Below are 20,793 nucleotides of genomic sequence, written 5' to 3'. Positions count from 1 at the left end.
TGAGATGCCAAGCAGACCAAATAAATTCATCTGGGCTTCTTTTGGCTTAAACTGTTGTTGGGTGAAGGACAGACTACCTTGTGAGAAATAAGGGCACTGCAGTTTAGCCCACTGGAAATTTTCAGATTCCTAACGAAACTTTTAAGAAATTAATATTACTACAAAATAAATTGCAGTGTAACCAAAGCAGAGTATCCTAACTTACTAAACTGATCCAGGTGCTTTGCTCCTAATTTAGAAGGATATCAAGCGCAAACTGAAAAAGTACTGCACAGCTTTATGTTTTACACCTTTTCTATGACTTCATGCTGAAAAATACTCAGCTGATTCACTGAGGAATGAAGCATTGCACTCACCCAGAGTCAGGCCAGCTCTTCTCTTGGCTAGTGGCAAGGGTAGCCTTGCCAGCCTGCTCATGGGGAGTGCTATCTTTACTCTTACAGGGAGGGCGGAATGACTTTTATGTTCTACTTCACAGTACAGACAAGGGCTTGGATCCAAGTGAACCTACAAAAACTAAAATCCCTGTGCCGGGTCTCAGAGATCTTTCAAGGGCAAATGTCTAGCTCACAACAAGTACTGTGGGGCTGGGGATTGTTTGGTTTAGGTATGTAGAACCAGTCAGTTCCCTGCTGTTCATGGCTGGCACTGAGGAGCTGTTCTGTTTGTAACAGGCTTGATAGGTAGCCCTTCATCTTCTTCCCCATGATGACTTGCCTTCCAGCTCTGGAGTCCAGGCCATGCTGCCTTAGCTCCACAGTTTCCAGTTCTGTCCCTGGATTGGGCTGTTGTTTATTTGCCAGAAGGTCCCTGCAAATTTAAAGTCGATTAGCTGCAGGGCCATCAATCAGTAACAGAACCACGTTGTTCTCTGTCCCAGAGCCCACATCTTGACTGAGGACACTCTGCAAATTGAAGATAAGTAGATTCTTATCAGATCGATCCATGAAAAGTTACCAAACACTGAATAATATCTGAGGGCCATACACTTGAAAAATAAGCTGTGGGTAATGAATGAAACATTGCAGATAGAGTAAGCTGCAAATAGTAGCTTTTCTCCCTTCTTATTAGTAGAGGGAGTTTCTACTTCCATTTACATCATATGTGTGCATTCTTTCAGATGATCATTAATTTTGCTGAGAGACAAATTTGCATCAACATATACTCTTAAACACAGAGTTCTTCTAACAGTTCCATGCAGCAGCACTAAGGAGCTGTTTAGCAGGTTTCTGGTTCCTTCCAATTTGTTGACAAGTGATTCTGTATAAGGGACAATATTAATAGTTCCTTGTTGGGTTTCAGAAATTGAGTATACAAAACTGTAAGAAAGTTTGTGGGACCTCCTGGACATATGCTGTGTTTAGTCTCACTGATGCAGTTCTGTGAAAAAGTAGTGAAGCAGACAAGATCTGTCAACAATTATTCATCGAATTCCTGATTTGTTAAATATTGCATATAGATTGCCTGCTGAATAATAAGAAGCCAAATCTGGAACTTGCTTCAATGTAATTCAGAGCTCTTCCAAATCAGATATTAATGTCCAGTCTTCCAAGTATATTAGACCAAGTTATTATTTTAATTTCACTGCTGCCTTCTTACAAGTTCCTATCTAATTAACAACGATTGTGCTATTTGAAAAGCTCTCAGTTTTTTACCCGATGAAGCAGCTTAGAAGTAATGCTAGCTGTCTTAGCAGATCAGTCATTTTTCTTGATAACTCAGGTGATTAGTACATTGACATGCAGCTACCTTATTCCAGATTCAGAATTGTGGAAACATAATGCATAAAGTGTAAAAAACTTTAGAAAACACTGATGTTTTAAGCATTCCTCAGTTTGTCAGCTCTGGTAGAAGAAGCAATGAAAATAGCCAAGGAATGTTCTTCCTTAGTGAATTTACAGAAGAAAATACTTTTCACCAATGAATCTGTTCCCCTTCCCTCATGAAACAAAGTATGGGTTCGATCCAGCTGCTACTACATCAGAGAGAGCAAAAGCAGAGACTGCAACAGTAGGCAGTGTATATTCCTTCATGGGAATTAATGTATGAGTTACATAGACAGTAATGTCTTCCAAACCACTGAAGGTGCATTTTCAAAAGAGGCACTTTTAAGACTCAAAATCTTACTGAAGCATTTTGGGGCAGAGGTTAATGCCCTTAAATACTTTTCATATATCTATATGGGCAGCTTAGCCTGTTCTTTAGATAGATCTGTGATGATCTCTGACTCACTAGGAGTTTGAGCCTGGTTGCCAATGAGCGTTGGCCTGTTGCTCAAGGCCAGAGGAATGGCCCTCCAGGAAGCGTGGAGCATGTGCTGTTGTGAAAAGGCCTAGGTTCCCAAACAGCGGTGGCTACAAAAAGCAGATCTAGTCACAACCTTTAGTTCAATCTTTTCAGTGACCCAAATGAACAATTTCACTTTCAGAGATTTTCCATACCTCCAGCTCCAATTTCTCTAGAAAGCAGGCAATAATGGCACTGGGCTAATGATAATCAAACCTGGAGCAGCTCTGAGGGCTCTTCAGCAGCAAAGGATAGATATTTGCATTCACTTCAGCTGACTCCCAGCACAATTCCTCCATTTCTCAGAGGTGACAGGATAAAGTACTTGCAGATAACGCTCTTCCCCCAGCCCTTGGAAGCCTGGCATGTTCTGTTCCATTTTCCCAGGAAAAGAGAGGGTGTTTACAAATAGCACATGTTTAAAGTAGTTGAATATGTGGTCTGCAATAGTATCGTAGACTCCAATTTTAAATAAGAGATTTTTTTTTTTTCAAACTGGTTCTTGTACATAATTTCTCTCTTCTCTTAAAAACCAAAAAACTCCACAAACAAACAAAAACCCACAAACAAAACCAAAACACCAGAAAGACTTAATAATGATTTAAAGTGGAGCTAGAAGGGGGATGGTAAATGGATTGCTAATGTTAAGTACCTCCTGCCATCAGGAGGAGTTTAAGGCATAGTAAGATACAATCCTGGACCATGAATCTGTGTTGATTGATCCTTCACACCAATGGGGAGCAAACCCAGCCCTCTGGAAACAGAGACAGAGTTTTTGTTTTCTTAGATCTAAGAGTGCAGGTTGGGTTCTTCTCCTGTGGTGTTCAAGTGTCAGGTTAAGGGATTCAGTAGCAGATGCAAAACTGGAGCAGCTCTGCCTATACCAGGAGCAAAATGTGCTTCCTCTCCCCATCACCTCCTACCCACCTGGATGCCTTGCACATGGACTATGTATCATATACGTGCTGGCTCTGTGCATTGGCAATGCACATCCACTTGCTATCTGCGCATTGCCTAATTCAGGTCACGAAGGGAGTTTAAGGGCCACCTCTGCATGGTGATACGCAGATACCCACTGTGTTTTGAACACAAGTGCAACACTTCAGGGCATTTTACACACTGCTGTAATACTATTTCACAGGTATAAGGGCAGGCTAATTTCTGCTGTGTGAAAAACTTACCATTTTTGAGGAGCCATTAAGCGAACAGTAACCTACCAAAGAAATCACTGCTCGCCCTTTCTCAAAACCTGATTTTGCTATCATTCTTTTCAGTGAAAATAATTATTTCAAAGGATGTTAAACTAGTCTTTGTGTATATTAACATGAGTTTCCTCTGTCCATCCAAATAAATCTCTGGCAGCTTCACTGGGGCTCTGTAATTGTCTTTGATTAAGCTAGACATAATGATATGAAGCTGCAAGATTGTGATGGAGATTAGTATTTTACTTAACAAATGGTCTTACCTGGTCTAGTCGGTATATCTGTATTTGCTGCTTTGCTCATCAGAAAAATACAGGCTGGAGAGAATACAAGAGAGGTGTTGAAATAAAATCTAGGAAATGCAAGCTCACAGTACTTCAGAGATGCAGTGAACCATAATGTTCTTCAAACCACAGGCCATACTCTCTCATTGCACATGTGTTTTGATGGTTCTGATTTACAAATCGTTTGGAAAAAGAGAGGATTAAAGTCACTGTTATTTGTCATTTGAAACCTTCAAAGTAGTTCACAAAGAAAAGTGATACGATTTTCTAGTCAGACAGACCAGCATAAAGGCAGATGAGTGTAGCCCTGTAGTGGGAACTGGGTCTTGAACAACGCATAGTCAGGAATCTGAGAACTAAAATCCTTGATCAGATTATACACCCATATCCAGTGTTTATTTATACAAATAAGGCAATTAAGGGAAGAAAACACACGCCTAATTCTCATTAATTTGAATGAAATTACACACCTGAACAAGATTTAAGCAACTAGAGACACTTGCAGATCAGAGTCTGTTCCAAAGATCATTGCATTAAGAGGATTCTTACTCCTGATTTTAAAAAATAGTCTCCAGCTCTGTTCCTCAGTTTTTCTTTCTGACAAGCAGTGATAGGGAGTTAAAAAGAGAACCATGATGATTCAAAAAATGTGTTACAAAGAACATTATCAACTGAGATGAATGTTACATCATGCGTAGTGTTTATTGTCAAAGCAAGTGGAAATATTTTCTAAAGTCTAAATTTCAGCTATGAACTTTGGCAAATTTTCAAATGTTAATGATTTGGGGGTGGGGATTCCATGCAAAACTGCCAACGTGTTTTCTGAATTTGGTTTGCTTCGTTGTTCCAGTTCACATTTGCCCATTTGGTTTCTCAAGTCTTTTCAGATGCAGAAAGTTCTTAGAGTGCATAAAGCCAGCAAAAATTCAATTTTCCGTTCCTATGTGGTAGCTCTGTTGTGCTTTGGTCTGGAGAAAGGATCTAAGAATCTCATCTTTAATGTTCTTTGTCAAAGAACTGCCTAGTGATGCCACCACAATGTAATAGTTCCAGGACAAATGTTTTGGAGCAAGTTTCTTTATTCTGTTCTGCTGTACTTTGTATCTGACATTTCTACCTTAGGATTATTGGCTCTGTGTAGCATTAAGTATTGCTGAAAATTAGTTTTTCTTTTAAATATACCTATTTTAATTAAAAAATAAGTCATCAGGGGAATACAACTAAATGATTAAATGTCAGGTAAGGATTTTTCATAACATAGAGATGTCACTATGAATGAAATCCAAAGCTGACAGAAGTTAGCAGAACAAAGGCCACAAAACTCAGCTGTTAGCCTTTAGCCTGTAGGATGCATTTGGGAAACATCGATTCTCAACTCTGACTACAATAATAATACTGGGTTTGTTAGGTTCAAGAACATCTACATTCTAACACCTGTTTAGTAAATCTTTAGAACTGAAATAGTCACCTTCTGTGACTTAGAAAGCAAACACATGAACAAAAACATAAATAGGAGATAAAATGTGACCTCAATGCCTGTACTACGCAGAACAATAATATAAGTGAGTAAATACTTCCAAAACCTGGATAATAAATAGTCTGACTGAGCATTATGAGTTTGACTTCATTGTTTTGTAGGCTGGCTCCTAAAGTGCACTCTTTAATGCCCAACCATATTTGGGTACAGGTAGAGAAATGCTATTAAATGCTGGAAAGCAGTGCTGAAAAAATTAGATGCTGAGCTGAAACCGGAAGGACAGCTTCAGTCCCACTGACTATTGGCCACTCACCTCAGCTGAAACTTGTACCATTCTATGCATGTATCCATACTGACCTGCCAGCTATACATCAGTTTTAAAGGACCAAAGGGGTACAGATACAGACCTTTTCAGCTTCTGTTGTATTTCATTGTGCACCTGTCAAACAAGCTACAACCTGAGGAGGGAAACAATACTTGAATAGCATTTCATGGTGTTAGTTAACTGCTTTACATAGTTATAGTATGAATTAATGGGATTTTTTTTTACTAAAATAGGAAACATCAGAAAACCTTATTTTAAACAAAACTGAGTCTGACTTCATTGGCTTCAGTGAAAGATGCATTACACCTTGACTTTGTCCAAAAATTACTTCAACGACCCTAATGAAAACCTCAGGGTTACTAACAGGAATGCTGTCAAGGAAATATAGTTACATCCACTGCAACCCCAGTGCAAGTTTCCTTCAATAAATACAATAATGGCAATGATCTTGGAGATAGAGGAAACAGCACAAAATAGTATAAGAAAAAGGCATGAAGTCAATACAACGTGTTTTCAGAACAAACCGAAAAGGGGAAAATGAGATGTCTTAGATCCTTTGGCATCTGTAAACATCAAGAAGACATCACATTTGGGCTAATCTCAAGGCAAAGCAGCCATATAAAGTAAATCACAGGCTTTCTTGGCCTTCTAAAGCATGGAAGATAATAGAAAGTAATCCTCTTTCTTTATTGTTAAAAAAAATATTTTACAGTAGGGTGGACTTTTTTTTCCACTCACTTTGTAGGATCTATTTTAAATGACCTATTTAAATGTTCTGTAATTACGGTGCTTTTGTGTATTTTCTATGCAGAGCTAACAGAAAGGGATTCCCTTGAAGTTATGGTATTTTAACCAACCAAAGAATAATCTTTTTTTCTTTCTCTCTGCATTCTTCATACAAGGTGTCTTAAAATAGATAAGACAGGTTCATTACTGTTGTCGTAATTGTCAGCTTCTGCCAGTTCCATTAGTGGATAAAGGTCTTTATGAATATTACTCTTGCATTCCTATCCAGCCTCATAAACTCTGTACCAGCTTCCTAAAACTATCCCCTCTGCTGCTTTTTCCAGTCACTCAAGTCTGTTCTTCAGTTGTTTTATGTGATCCCTGCTTGGGTCCCTTTTTTACGGTATGTCAATTTTTCCTTCTTCATAATTCTGCAATGCTTCCTACTTACTTTATTGATATGGAAATACCTGCATATTTTATTGATATATGAATCACTTAATAAAATAATTTTTCCCCTATGTTCAGAGCAAGCTGGCTTCAGAATTGTCTGGCAGGTTATAACTTCACATCTTGTAGAAGACCTGAAACGTTGTATGACAGAAGGGTATTTAAGTCATGGACCTTGAGATTAAGCAGAGACAATGTTTTTTATTTCTTTGACTGTACTGAATGTGTCTACAAGCATATCCTCCTCTTGGCATAGAAGGATTCCAATAAAGCTAAAATTCTTCTTTAGACTACAGCGTTTCCATCATTCAGGAATCAGTTTAGACTTTTCACATAAATCTGCCTTTGATTCTTTCACGATTTAGTAAATATGCATAAATGTTTCTTCTGAAAATGAGATTTTATGGACATGTGGGAAGAAAAGATATCTTTCCTTTTTAAATGTTAAAAGGCTAAAGTGTGAGAAAATCTAGACCTTGTTCTAGTGCAGCAAAGGAACTCTACAGAAGTTTACTTTTCTCCTTTACTTTTCTATATAAACTTTGATTAAAATTGAATTTACATGAAGCCACAAAAGATATTGTAAAACATTTAACATGTGCTGTTCATCCTCCTTTCTTGCCTTCCCCCATCACTCTCACATAAGTGGCTGGGTACTCCCACCACTAATCGTACACCAGCTTTGACACATGCTGGAGTTCTTTATGAGCCAATTCAGTTCACTAATTTGGCTGAACCTAAGTAAGAGAAGAAAAAAGACAGTGTTTTGAGGTTAGTGAATTGGTTCAAGGAGGGTCCAATAAATGCCAGAGATGGCACAATGGAAGAGTATGACAAGACCCTTTGGCTGGTAGCAGGGACATGATAAGGGGAGACATGGAGGACAGAAAATTAGCCCTTCCCTGTTTCATGAAACCACCCCATAGATATAAAAATGAGCAGAACTTGGCCCTTCTTACTAATGTACCTACATCTCTGTCATTGTTTTCTAAGCACCCATCTCAGTTTTATCTGTAGATGCCACATATGTCTCATACCTAGAAGCTGGGACACATTTAGAAGCACCGTGATTATAAGAGTTATAGAATCACAGAATCATAGAATCATTAAGGTTGGAAAAGACCTCTAAGACCATCAAGTCCAACCATCAACCCAACACCACCATTCCCACTAAACGATGTGCCGAAGTCCCAACATCAACACATTTTTTGAACACCTCCAGGGATGGTGACTCCACCATCTCCCTGGGCAGCCTGTTCCAATGTTTGACCACCCTTTCAGTAAAGAAATTTTTGTTAATGTCCAGTCTAAACCTCCCCTGCTGCAACTTGAGGCCATTTCCTCTTGTCCTATCACCAGTTACTTGGAGAAGAGACTGATCCCCACCTCACTACAACCTCCTTTCAGGTAGTTGTAGAGAGTGATCAGGTCTCCCCTCAGTCTCCTTTTCTCCAGATTAAACAACCCCAATTCCCTCAGCCACTCCTCATAAGACCTGTTCTCGAGACCCTTCACCAGCTTCATTGCCCTTCTCTGAACATGCTCCAGCACCTCAGTGTCCTTCTTGGAGTGAGGGGCCCAAAACTGCACACAGTATTCGAGGGGCGGCCTCACCAATGCTGAGTACAGGGGCAAAATCACTTCCCTGCTCCTGCTGGCCACACTATTTCTGATACAGGCCAGGATGCTGTTGGCCTTCTTGGCCACCTGGGCACACTGATGGCTCATGTTCAGCCAGCTGTCAACCAGCACCTCCAGGTCCTTTTCTGCCTGGCAGCTTTCCAGCCACTCATCCCCAAGCCTTGCATGGGGTTGTTGTGACCCAAGTGCAAGACCTGGCACTTGGCTGTGTTAAACCTCATACAATCTGTCACATTGTCAGAATTCTCTTTCTTTTAATATACTCTGTAAACTGTAGGAAGTTTTAAACAAAATATTTTGAAAGACTTCACTGCCCCAAATAATTATTTCATTCATCTTAAAGCCTAACATTAATTTTTTAAAAATATTTCTGTTTTTTTCCATCTTCCTTTTGATTGTTCAGCTCCCATTCCTTAGTGTATCCATCCAGTGGAGAATGCAGCAGAGCTTCCTCTACATATTGCTGTGCTTAAACCTTTGCTAAGATGAAGAAGTTTTCATTTCACCTGCTTTTGGAACAGTCCGGATTGTTTGCTCAAGCCTTAGAAACAATTATGTGGGGCAGCCAACTAATGAGAGGACATTCCCCCTGCCACCAGGCAGGTCTGAAATTCTTCAAGAGGGTCAGACACCCGTCTCAAACCACAACCTCTTTCCTGATCATTTTGATATGGTGTCAAAATGTTTGTTGTTAAAAGCAAACAACTCTTTTTTTGGTTAACTGGTTCAGCATCCGTTCCCTGAAGCCAGTTTATATCAGATCAGCACTGGCATTTAATTATTATGTTAAAAATACTGTAACCACTCAGTTACTGAAGTAGCTGCAGCTTCTCTTCTTTCTTGCAAGACAATGTTCCTACATTCCTTTGCAATAGTCTGGAGGCAATAGGAAAGATAGTGTAGGCCTGCTTTTTTAAAAACAGTGATAAAAAAGTCTGTCAGCTCATAAGCCTATGGAGGCCTTAATTGAAATTAATAGAAAATGTAAAAGTAAAAGAAATTAGGACAGCTGCAAAAGAAGCCCCAGAAGCAAAAGCAGGTTAAAGTAGAGCAATGAGCAAACTCAAGCAATATCTTAGTTTTGCTTCAGATATTTCCCCCTTAATCTAATTTGTTCCTAAATCAAGCAACAAGTCTAAAGCCCATTGTTTCTTCTGTAGATGCCTATTCATTCTGTCACAGTGGTCTTTCAGCTGATGAGCAAAGGAACTGCAGTAGTTGGGGAGTGACTTCTCCAGCGTGCTGAGACAAAAGTAGCTGGCAAGTTGCTCTGCACTCATTCCCTGTTCCACATTGCCACAGCCTGAAGCTCTCCATCCAAGAGCCAGCAGCAGCTTAATCTTCAGCAAAAACAGAGCATTTGTTTTTCATTCTAAAGATTGAATTACACTTATTTTATTCTCTTTTATCATAGTTTTATGTCACAGTAGAACCGACACCGACAAAAATATATGTAAAAAAAGGCAGCCTTTATTAAGTTACAAAAAGCCAAGATGGCGCAGCAGAAAAAACATACCCTTTTATAACCTTTCTTATCTGTCCACCGGTTCATGCACTAAGGCTGCTAAAATGATTCGCTCAGTACCTCTATCCATTCACCTCTATCCACATACTTATTGGCTGGAGCCCCAACTGTGTTTCCCACTTCATTCTCTTGCCAAGTTTCTGCTCTGTGGTATTCACTTGTTTAGTCTCTTCTTGCTCAGTCTCTTATCAGCTCCTCAAACCTGTTTACAACATTCTTCATCCACTTCTTTCATCTTCTCACGGGTATACTGGGATGCTGTCGAGGCCAATTTCATCTTCCTCAGTCAGGCTATCCCCGACAGTTTTATTGTAAGCTTTATTCTTGAACTTTCTAAGAAATAAAGTATGAGACTTTCCTGCTTGCAAGTTGCTTAACGAGGGGGTTATGCCATTGACTTTTACACATGTGAGAAGCCCATTTCAGTCTGTGGAATTCCAGATGTAATAAGAAATAGTCTCATATGTGAGGAAAACATGGAGGAGTCAGAACTTAAATTAGAATATTCTAAATTCACATTCTGTTAATGTCAAGTGACCTCAACATATCCAGTCCTGACTGGAAGCCTAACAGGTATGGTATTCATAGGATAAAAGATTTCCCCTGCTCCACTGTTGAAGAAAAAGTTACTAGGAGCAAACAAAGAAACAAGGCCTGTAACACAATACTTTTTCCTCCCTCTTTCCTTCCTATCCGTCATCATTTTCAACCACAGTCAAATTTTCTCTGCAGAACATGGGCATAGTTCTTTTATGCAGTTAATAGGCCGTTCACTCAGAGACGATGAAGTGTTATTTCTTGATTTGGTGTATTCAATAATGTCAGAGTTTTCATAGCTGGAATCGTTATTCTAAATAAATTTCTCTTCTTGAGAAATCAGTTTAGTGAGCAGTTTCCACAAGAGACTTGGGTAAGACAACAACGGTTGCTTCTAGGTTTTGCATTTAGCCTTGTATCATACAACGTTATGGAAAAATATCCCAGGCAAGTTCTTCACCCACTATTTTTTCCATTAGTTTTTTTGTCTTCTGATTTCACACTTTTCATTGTCTCAGGGAGCAGGAGGATAGGCCAAGCTTGGCTTTAGCCTCTGACAGTGAGCTGGAGGGTAAACAACCCCTGGGTAAATAAGCACAAAGAAAGAAAATAAGTAAAGCACTGGACATCTTGCAATTTAGTGAAATTAAATGCGTACCCACTGTGCCTTGACAGTAGAATCTGGCAAGAATAGTGTTACAGTGCTGGACATCCCCGCAGGCTGAGTTTACCAAGAGAATTAGTCAGAAGACCCGCTACCAGCAGCACACCCACTTTATTGAACATTCAAGACAACAACTCATTGCAAATGAGTAGGAAAAGACGGAATGAAAAATCCCTGCCAATCCCTGTTGAAGGAATGCATGCATTTCAGTGTTTTCTCAGGTGATGCTTTTCTGGAGCAGGTGATGAGTTACTTGTTGGACATTGAAGATGGGTCTTGGATAAAATGGAGTAAGTTAGGTGGAAATAATACAGAGCCAAGCAGAGACATATATCTGACAGCATTTCTTCCACTTTATTTAGCACAGTACTCTTTCACAGTGGTTCTGTCTTCAGTGTATTGCAGACTTGCAGTGGTTCCTATCACACTGTACCTTTAAAAGGATGCACATGCAGGGACTCCGTCTAGTACATAGAGAGTTTTCAAGGATGCTCTCCCTCCCCCTCTTCTGACTGACAGGCTGTCAAAATACATAGAAGACGGGGACAATGGGTGGAGTTAATGCCTTTTTTTTTCTCCTCAAAAGGCTATGTCCTATCAGTTGAAGCCCTATTATAAGACAGTGTTGCACAGTCGTTGTTGTATTCTGCTGTATTGGATGTTGTTTGCTGAGTATGGCAGTTGTTACTGAACTATCTGGAAGCAGAAACATGTTGTAGGCTTGTTAAACAGAAATTGTTTAACCGTGGAAACTTCACAAACAGACAAAGCCCACACAAACCTTTGCTTTCCTATTCAAAGAATTGTTAAGCAGCTTTCCATGTGTTCAAACAAAACATTTTCTTCTTTACTTGGGCCCTGTGTGAAGGACCACAACACTAACTTTTGGGCTATTTTTACCATTCTTTAAGAAAAGGAAGGAGTAACATGTAGTGCTTACATAGTAGCTATAAAAAAGAACCTGATCCAAACAGATTCCCATTAATTTCTGGAGACTTTTAATATGAGTTTCTACTCCTGGCATGAACATTTTCAAACAGAGCAACCCAAACATATTCATCTGCACGCTGGTTCTTTCCCAGGTGTGTTTTTGGAAGCTGGGTACACAACGTTTGTTCACAGCTGGCCAGTGCAGATGTTGGCACACGAACAAGGAAAGCATGCTTCCGTGCTGATCATGGTAATTGCAATTTCTTGTCTTGGTCTTCTGATTTCAAGAGCCACAGGTGTGTGGATCATTAGTATCTCTGGTTTGTTCAACACAGCACCTGCATCCATAGGTAGCTTAAAGGTAGGATGTTGGCAACTGTATGAAAGACATCTCCTCCCCACCGCTTATGTGTACACGTACAGCCTAAGTTCAGATACTGTATCTCAAATTGTACTTGGAAATGCCCAGGAATGAGTAGGCTGTTTAGTTCCTGTTTCCCATCAGCTCATTTCTCACTCAGAATATTACCATGGGTGAAAAAACAAAGCAACATAATGTGCAGAAGTCCCCTCAACTTCAGCTGAAGTCCTATTTGCATGTGTGCCAAACAGCTTGAGGAAAATGCTCTCCAAGGTTTCATGCTGTGAGCAGGAGATTCAGTATCTCGACTGGCCTCTGCATTTTGATGATTCTGTTACAGGAAGTCCTGGCAGGCTTTAGACACACACAAAGCACGGTTTTAGTCTCAAGTTCCTGCATCAGCCCAGAAGTAAATTGGGAGAGGTAGATGACCAAGCATGTCTGTGTGTTTAGAAGAAAAGTGTTGTTTAGAACTTCTCACAAAAATGTGAAAGGAAACAAAATATAAATAGGCTTCTGTAATTTCAGAGCAGATTGCATGATGAATTTCAATAGCCAAGAGCAAAAATTACCTTTCTCTCAAGAATTTCTGCTTAGATACCATTACTGAATGCCACCCTGTGTGTTTCTCCTTGGGTGGGAAGTAGTATATCTCACATTTCTACTTTTTTGTCAGATACTTCTCTTTGTAGAAAATTGTGTTACTAGTCTATCTGCTAGTTGGCTTTTGCCCTCCTTTTGCTAAACTGAAGAAGGAAAAATAGGTGCTTCTGTGGCAAATAACAGATAAAAAGAGAAAAAAATCAAAGCAGATGAATGAGGTTCCATCACAGCAAGAAATTTAAAAAAAGGTTAGAGGTGACAATAACGGGCATGGTGTGTAGGCTGATGTAATCTTGTAAACTTCAGGGAACCAATCCAGATAATCCAGCTTGCCCTTTCTGCTTCTGCTGTCTTCCAATTACTATCTACCATCAGGCTACACAGAATATTTCTACTGATGGTGACAGAACTTCTAGCCAGATCTCAAAGAAAGCTGTACAACCAAGTGATTGTAGGATGTAACCTCTTAAAGTGATTTATTCCTTAAGTGTGTCACCATCTTGGATCACAGTCTTGACCTTAAGCTTTTGCTTATGTTATACTTCAAATTTACTGTCGGTTTCCTTTGGTTTGTTGTGTTGGCATATAAGCCTAAATCTTAGTGAGTTTGACATGTTGTAGGTCAGGACAAGTAGCTTAGAAACCACTTAAATAAGATTTAGAGGACGAATTATTTTTTGTAGCTGTAAATTAGAAATAAATACAAAAATTTCACTTCTCATAAATGCTTATTCATTTCACATTTTACGTGGTTAAATAAGCGAGGAATTGGTTTAACATACAGCTTAATGTAGCTGGTTAAACAAAACTGGCACCTTGATCTTTACACCTGCATTTCTGTACCTGTCATTAAAACAGACTTATAAACCAGATATCTTCCTAAATTAATTTTATTGTAGATTTTTGCTCTTTATTCCATACGTTTATTTACTAGACTTTGACAAATTCAGCTTAAATTATATGCAAATCCTTCTAAACTGGGCCCTTTATAGACATGTATTCCCTTTTATGTGAACAGTACTTTGTTAATGGTTCAATAATTGAGAGAGTTTACATTTTAAAGAATTCAGTTTTTAATTGGTTGAATATTAATCACAGATCACTTTCAGTTCTGTTGTGATATGTAAATTATTGATGTCTCAGCTGCATTTGTTTTCAGGTATCAGTCTATCCACATAATGCAAAATAACATTCTGTAATTATTTCAGTTAGATGCAGTCAGCCTTTGGAGAAAGCTATTTATTTCATTTCTGTAAATGGAGAAAGCAGTTGCTGTTTTCCATTCCCTGACGTTTACCTCCCAGAACTAGCACTCACAACTGGCATGTGTGCAACACATAAGCAGTTTTCCAACTGAATTATGGTAACACTCAAGGTAAAGGACAAGCAGTTGAACTCCCATTGAAAGATTTCATTTGGTTAACTGACTCTCCTGCCTTGGAAAGAGATGTCACCTCATTTGGGGGTATCCATTACCATTTCAAAGTATATTATGAAAGGCAGAGTAAATATGAGCTCTTGATTAGCAGAATCTGTTTTGCACAAGTGCATAACATTACAGGATTTTTTTTTTTTCATCAGACTGCAGCTGTTACCTAAGCAGAGGAGGAATTTCACCTAACCACAAAGAGTGAGACACACAAATAGCTGTGTTGTCTTAAGAACGGCTCGAGTATGTCTCCTCACAGCGATTTTGTTCCATAATTGCAGTTCACATTAAATGCAGCAAATGCTACCATCCTGCCTGCTCAGTTTCCACCTCTACTTTTGTTTCAAGCGAAGGGGGGGAGGCGGGAAAGTCCTCTCTTTTCTTCCCTTTTCCTTCCCCTCGCTCCGCTTTCCCCAGCCGCGGTGCGGAGCGGCGCGCATCCAGGCGCAGGGCAGGCGGGGGCGGGATGGCCCCGTCCCGGCTGCGCCTCCGGCTGCACTTGTAGCTGCTGCGCGCCGCCCATGGCAGCCCCGCGGCGCCCGGCGCCGCACCGGGGCCCCGCCGCTCCCGCCTCCCCGCGGGGCACCCCCCGTCCCGCCGCGCCCGCTTGAGCATCTCCGTGGGAAAGGTAACGGCGGCGCGGCGCGGCTCCGGGCGTGCGGGAAAGGCTTCCGCGGCTGCGATGAGCTGGGATTGCTCCCCCGGAGCGGCGTCTCCTTCCCCTCCGAAGCAGCGCCCGAGCGCTCGGTGCGTGCATGTGTGTGCGAGTGTGCGTGTGGCGAAGGGGAGGGGGCTCTCTCTGCGTGCGAGGGGTGGGCGAGAGCAGTGCGATGGGAGCGGGTGCCCGTGTGCAGAGAGATCCTCTCCCCGCATGTGTGCGGGGGACCGCGGTGTCGGGGCAGGGCTCAGCGAGGCGGCTGCTGCATGCGGCGGAGCCCGCCGGGGGACTGCAGCGCCGGGCTTCGCCTTGCTCCGCGCCTCGGCGCGCAGCGCAGCCGGGGGTGCTCGCCCGGGCGGCCGCCCGGCAGCCCCCGCCGCTCGGTGCGGGCGCGGAGCTGCCGGCGGGGAGACCTGGCGGGGAGAGCGGCGGAGCGCGGCGGAGCGGGGCCGCGGCGACCCTGGCCGCCGAGGTAGGGACGGTGCCGGGCTCGCTGCGGAGCGCCGCCGGGAGCATCGCCGGGGGCGGCCGGCCGCCCCGCCGGGCGTGTGAGTGCGGACGGGGAGGGGGGGGGCACGGCGGGCTGCGGTTACGTTGGTGCTTGAATGTCTTTTAATTGTTCCGAAGGTTTTGTTTTCATTGCTATAATAATTATTGCTGTTATTTTAAAGGGGCGGGGGGGGTGGGGGGGCGGGAGATGAGGCGACTGTGGCTTCCTGCCGGAGCCTCTCTGCCATCGCGCTCGCCTCTCCCCGCCAGCCCGCCGCCTCCCGGAGCCCCGGGCCAGCGGCACCAGGCGCAGCGCTGCCCGCTCCCGTTCTTTCCGTGGGAGCGGGCGAGCGGAGGGACGGGCGCCGGGCAGCCCGGAGAAGCTGGTGGAGGTGTGGGAGGGACGGGGGGGGGGGGGGGGGCAGGATCTGCGCCGTGGGGCTGGGGAAGGGGGTGTGTGAATGTGCTGCGGGCTGGACTTTGCAAAGGTGCCGAAGGAGGCGGGGGCCGGGGGGGGGGGGTGGGGGGTGGGGTAGGGAGCGGAGGGGAGCATTTGGCGGCGGTGACCACGGTTGTGTCTTGTTGCAAAGGGGGGGGGGGGGGGATGCTGGGCTGCATCGCCGCGCCGTGCCCGGTCCAGGCCGGCATGTGTGTGCGGTGTGTGCGCGCCCGTGTCCCTCCTGCCTTCCCCCGCCGGGAGGCAGAGGGCGACGGGGCGCCCACGACAGAGGGGAACCGGCACCAGCCAAGCCGGTTGCGGCAAAAAATTGCGGTAGCGCCTGCACTCCTGGCCGGGCTCGCCGACCCGCTGCCCGCCCCGCGCACCGCACGCAGTGTGCCCGCTCGGCACCGGCCGGGGCCCCGAGGCTGAGGAAGAAGAGCGGACCGGAGCGTGGGCGAGGCAGGGATACGGGGGAACGGCGCCTGGGAGAGGGAGAGAGGTGGAGCGGTGGGGGCGCGGGGGCATTGGGATGCCCCTGGGGGCTCGCTCGCCGCCGCCAGGGTCGGAAGCCTGCGGGGTTCAGTAGCGGCTGCTCCGCTCCCTTGTCTCCCCGTGGAACCTCTTCGCGGCCTCCTTGACCCCTTCAGCCATCCCTTCCCCTCTTCCTTCCTTGCCTCCTCACAGCTTTCCCTCATCCTTTTGTCCTTCTGTTCTCCCTTCCTCCCTCCCTCACCCCTCCTCTGCCCTCCCTTCCAGGTCCCCCGGCGCATCCTCCCCTCCTTGCAGCTCCCTCCAGCCCGATTCTCCTCCCTCCAGCTGGCTCCTGCTTTCTCCACTTCCATCCTGGCTCCCTCCTGCCAACTCGGTGGCTTCCCACAGCAGGAAATGAAAGGGACAAGTTGGGAAACTGGGGGAATGGGAAAGGTGGGGGGAGCAATGTATTGAGTATTGACTGATCTATTTAAGAAAAAAAAAAAAAAAAAAAGAATAGCTACTCTAACTCAGAGGAAATGCTGTGGCTCCAGTTCTTCTGCGTAAAAAAAATGGCAGCTCAGCTGGCCTGACTGTATGTGAAGGGTTCTTGAAAGCCACCTCTGTATCTGTTCGGGGATAAGAGCAAATTACATAATGTTTTACAAAAAAAAAAAAAAAACCCAACCAAAAAAAAAGTTCTTCTCAGGTTTCAGTAGTGTCAGGGTGGTGAATTGTGACTGTTTTGCCCTGCAACTCAGGGCATTGTTGGTATTCCTGGGGATGGGGCTGTATGCCCGTGCATGCTTCTTCCATGTCTGTGTGCTTCCATTGGTCATCCAGAGCTGATCTGGTTTTGTGGATAGCTCATTGTATTTCTGCAATCAGTTTACCACCTATTTATTTAAAATAGGTATTAAAAGTGACAGAAACAATGTGTGTGCATGCCTATGTATCCCTTGAGTGAATCTCACTGTTAACATAGTGATAATCTGTATGTGTTGATGCTATAGATACATACATTGAGTCGACACTGCTTTCTGTGTCTATATCTTCATCTTTTCTATATTGCGCTATCCCAAGCCAGTTATTTGGGCATGCATAGCATCAACATTTGTGTTTAATATCCCTGAAATGCATGGCAATGTATGAGCAGTGCAGGATTGAGGAGAGTAAATATGCATAAAATTGGAATCTCCTTTGGTTATTTTACTTTGTTAGTTATGCGTGTTTGGCATGTACAACACAGAGAAAGATATTTGACAGACCTCAGAGTTATTTGTGTTTGTCTACAGAAATTTACATTCTGTATTTGAAATCATTCTGGCTCCCTTGTATTTGTTTGGTTGTTAAAATCTTTCATGTTATTTTAAATTCAGCTTGTAGTAATCCTTGGCAGGTACAGTAGCTCAGTGGAATACAATTTTTAACCCAAATGATGTTTTGGAACAATGACAACTGAAAAACATTTTCTTTTTTCTTTCCTTCTTTCTTCTTTAGATTCTTTATCTTTGTTCAGGAGCCTAAGGTTGCTTGCTGATCACAAGAAGATGTTTCTGTGGCTCTTTCTGGTTCTGTCATCTCCAGTTTCTTCTACAACTGCAGATGCTGATATATCTGTGGAAATTTGCAATGTTTGCTCCTGTGTGTCAGTTGAGAATGTACTCTATGTCAACTGTGAGAAGGTTGCAGTCTACAGACCAAATCAGCTTAAACCACCATGGTCTAATTTTTACCACCTCAACTTTCAAAACAACCTGCTAATCATTCTATATCCAAATTCCTTTCTTAATTTTACACATGCAGTGTCCTTGCAACTGGGTAATAATAAGTTACAGAACATTGAGGGAGGGGCCTTTATGGGTCTTAGTGCATTAAAACAGTTGCACTTGAACAACAATGAATTAAAGATTCTCCGAGCTGACACTTTCCTTGGCATAGAGAACTTGGAGTATCTCCAAGCTGACTACAATTTAATCAAGTTTATTGAACGGGGAGCCTTCAATAAGCTTCACAAGCTGAAAGTCCTGATCCTTAATGACAATCTGATTTCATTCCTTCCCGATAATATTTTTCGATTTGCTTCTCTAACCCATCTGGATATACGGGGGAATCGAATACAAAAGCTTCCATACATTGGAGTTCTGGAACACATTGGGCGAATTGTCGAATTGCAGCTGGAAGACAACCCCTGGAATTGTACCTGTGATTTGTTGCCTTTGAAAGCGTGGCTGGAGAACATGCCCTATAACATCTACATTGGAGAAGCTATCTGTGAAACACCCAGTGACTTGTATGGAAGGCTGCTGAAAGAAACCAACAAGCAAGAGCTGTGCTCCATGGGAACGGGGAGTGATTTTGATGTGCGCATTCTGCCTCCCTCGCAGTTGGAGCCTGGTTACAGCACACCAAATGGCCACACCACTCAAACATCAGTGCACAGATTAGTCACAAAGCCGCCAAAGACTACAAATCCTTCGAAGATCTCGGGGATAGTAGCAGGCAAAGCACTATCTAATCGCAATCTCAGTCAAATCGTATCTTATCAGACCAGGGTGCCTCCTTTAACACCATGTCCGGTCCCCTGTGTTTGCAAGACACATCCTTCAGACTTGGGATTAAGTGTAAATTGCCAAGAAAGAAATATAGAGTCAATGGCCGAACTTGTACCAAAACCTTTAAATGCCAAGAAACTGCATGTGAATGGCAATTATATTAAGGATGTGGACACTACAGATTTCATTGAGTTTGAGGGGCTGGATTTGCTACACTTAGGCAGCAATCGGATTTCAGTGATCAAAGGAGAAGTTTTCCGCAACCTTACAAATTTACGGAGATTGTATCTCAATGGGAATCAGATAGAGCGTCTGAGCCCAGAAATGTTTACTGGCCTCCACAACTTGCAATATCTGTATTTGGAATACAATGTTATCAAAGAAATCCTAGCAGGCACCTTTGACTTAATGCCAAATTTGCAGCTGCTCTACCTGAACAACAATCTTCTACGAAGCTTGCCAGCGTATATTTTTGCTGGTGCACCACTTGCTAGACTGAACCTGAGGAACAATCATTTCATGTATTTACCTGTAAGTGGCGTTCTTGATCAGCTAAAATCTCTTACACAAATTGATTTGGAAGGTAATCCATGGGACTGCACTTGTGATTTAGTTGCTTTAAAGCTGTGGCTTGAAAAGCTAAATGAAGGTATTGTGATGAAGGAATTGAAATGTGAAACACCTGTACAATTTGCTAACATTGAACTTAAGTCTCTGAAAAACGAGATCCTCTGTCCTAAACTTTTAAACAAGCCATCTGCTCTGTTCACTAGTCCTATGCCTGCTGTTACTTTTACAACACCACCGGGACCAGTTCGGAGTCCTCCTGGTGGGCCAGTTCCATTGTCCATTCTGATCTTAAGCATATTAGTTGTACTTATTTTAACAGTGTTTGTTGCTTTTTGTCTTCTTGTTTTTGTGCTTCGGCGCAACAAAAAACCAACTGTAAAGCACGAAGGGATTGGAAATCAAGAATGCAGTTCTATGCAACTGCAGCTAAGAAAGCATGATCACAAGTCAAACAAAAAAGATGGACTAGGTGCAGAGGCCTTCATTCCTCAAACCATTGAGCAGATGAGCAAAAGTCATACCTGTGGCTTAAAAGAGTCTGAAACGGGCTTCACGTTTGCTGACCCACCAGGGCAAAAAGTCATTCTGAGAAATATTAATGACAAGGAGAAAGATTTGTTGCACGTGGATACCAGAAAAAGACTTAGCACGATCGATGAACTGGATGAGTTATTCCCTGGGAGGGATTCCAATGTATTTATTCAAAATTTTCTTGAAAGTAAAAAAGAATACAACAGCATAGGGGTCAGTGGCTTTGAAATACGTTATCCAGAGAAACTACAAGACAAAAAAACAAAGAAATCTCTAATAGGTGGTAATCATAGTAAAATTGTAGTAGAACAAAGAAAAAGTGAATATTTTGAACTAAAAGCTAAACTTCAAGGTTCACCTGACTACCTACAAGTCCTTGAAGAACAAACAGCTTTGAATAAAATATAGGTCATACAATCTTATTGCCTACAGAGGACATTTATTTAATGATGAAAGTGCCTTTTGTTGACTTTTAACTTCCAAATACTATATTATATCGATAGGCATAGAGGCAGGTGTATCCAGGGGTGTCTGATTAACTGTAGCTGCATATGATTTGTCAAGCAGAGGAGAATTTCCTTAATAGATTTTACTACATAAAGCTCATGCCCTGTGGAATCCTGTAGGGATACTGCAA

General features: G+C 42.7%; 1 protein-coding gene across 1 annotated transcript; it reads left to right on the top strand.

Moving 5' to 3' along the window:
- Window positions 1–15,380: 15,380 nt before the first annotated feature.
- SLITRK4 (SLIT and NTRK like family member 4) lies at window positions 15,381–20,564 on the top strand. Its single transcript, XM_086470040.1, has 2 exons — window positions 15,381–15,570; window positions 18,001–20,564. The coding sequence occupies exon 2, from the start codon at window positions 18,051–18,053 to the stop codon at window positions 20,562–20,564; it is 2,514 nt and encodes an 837-aa protein (XP_086326166.1). The 5' UTR covers window positions 15,381–15,570; window positions 18,001–18,050.
- The last annotated feature ends 229 nt before the right edge of the window (window positions 20,565–20,793 follow it).

Source organism: Leptosomus discolor, chromosome 9 (genome assembly GCF_034619465.1).
Source record: "Leptosomus discolor isolate bLepDis1 chromosome 9, bLepDis1.hap2, whole genome shotgun sequence".
NCBI classification, from domain to species: domain Eukaryota; kingdom Metazoa; phylum Chordata; class Aves; order Leptosomiformes; family Leptosomidae; genus Leptosomus; species Leptosomus discolor.
This window is presented reverse-complemented; position numbering and strand designations above follow the sequence as displayed.

What these genes read in the sequence shown, in the direction of transcription:
- SLITRK4 (XM_086470040.1), top strand. Translation starts at nt 18,051, where the DNA reads ATGTTTCTGTGGCTCTTTCTGGTTCTGTCATCTCCAGTTTCTTCTACA.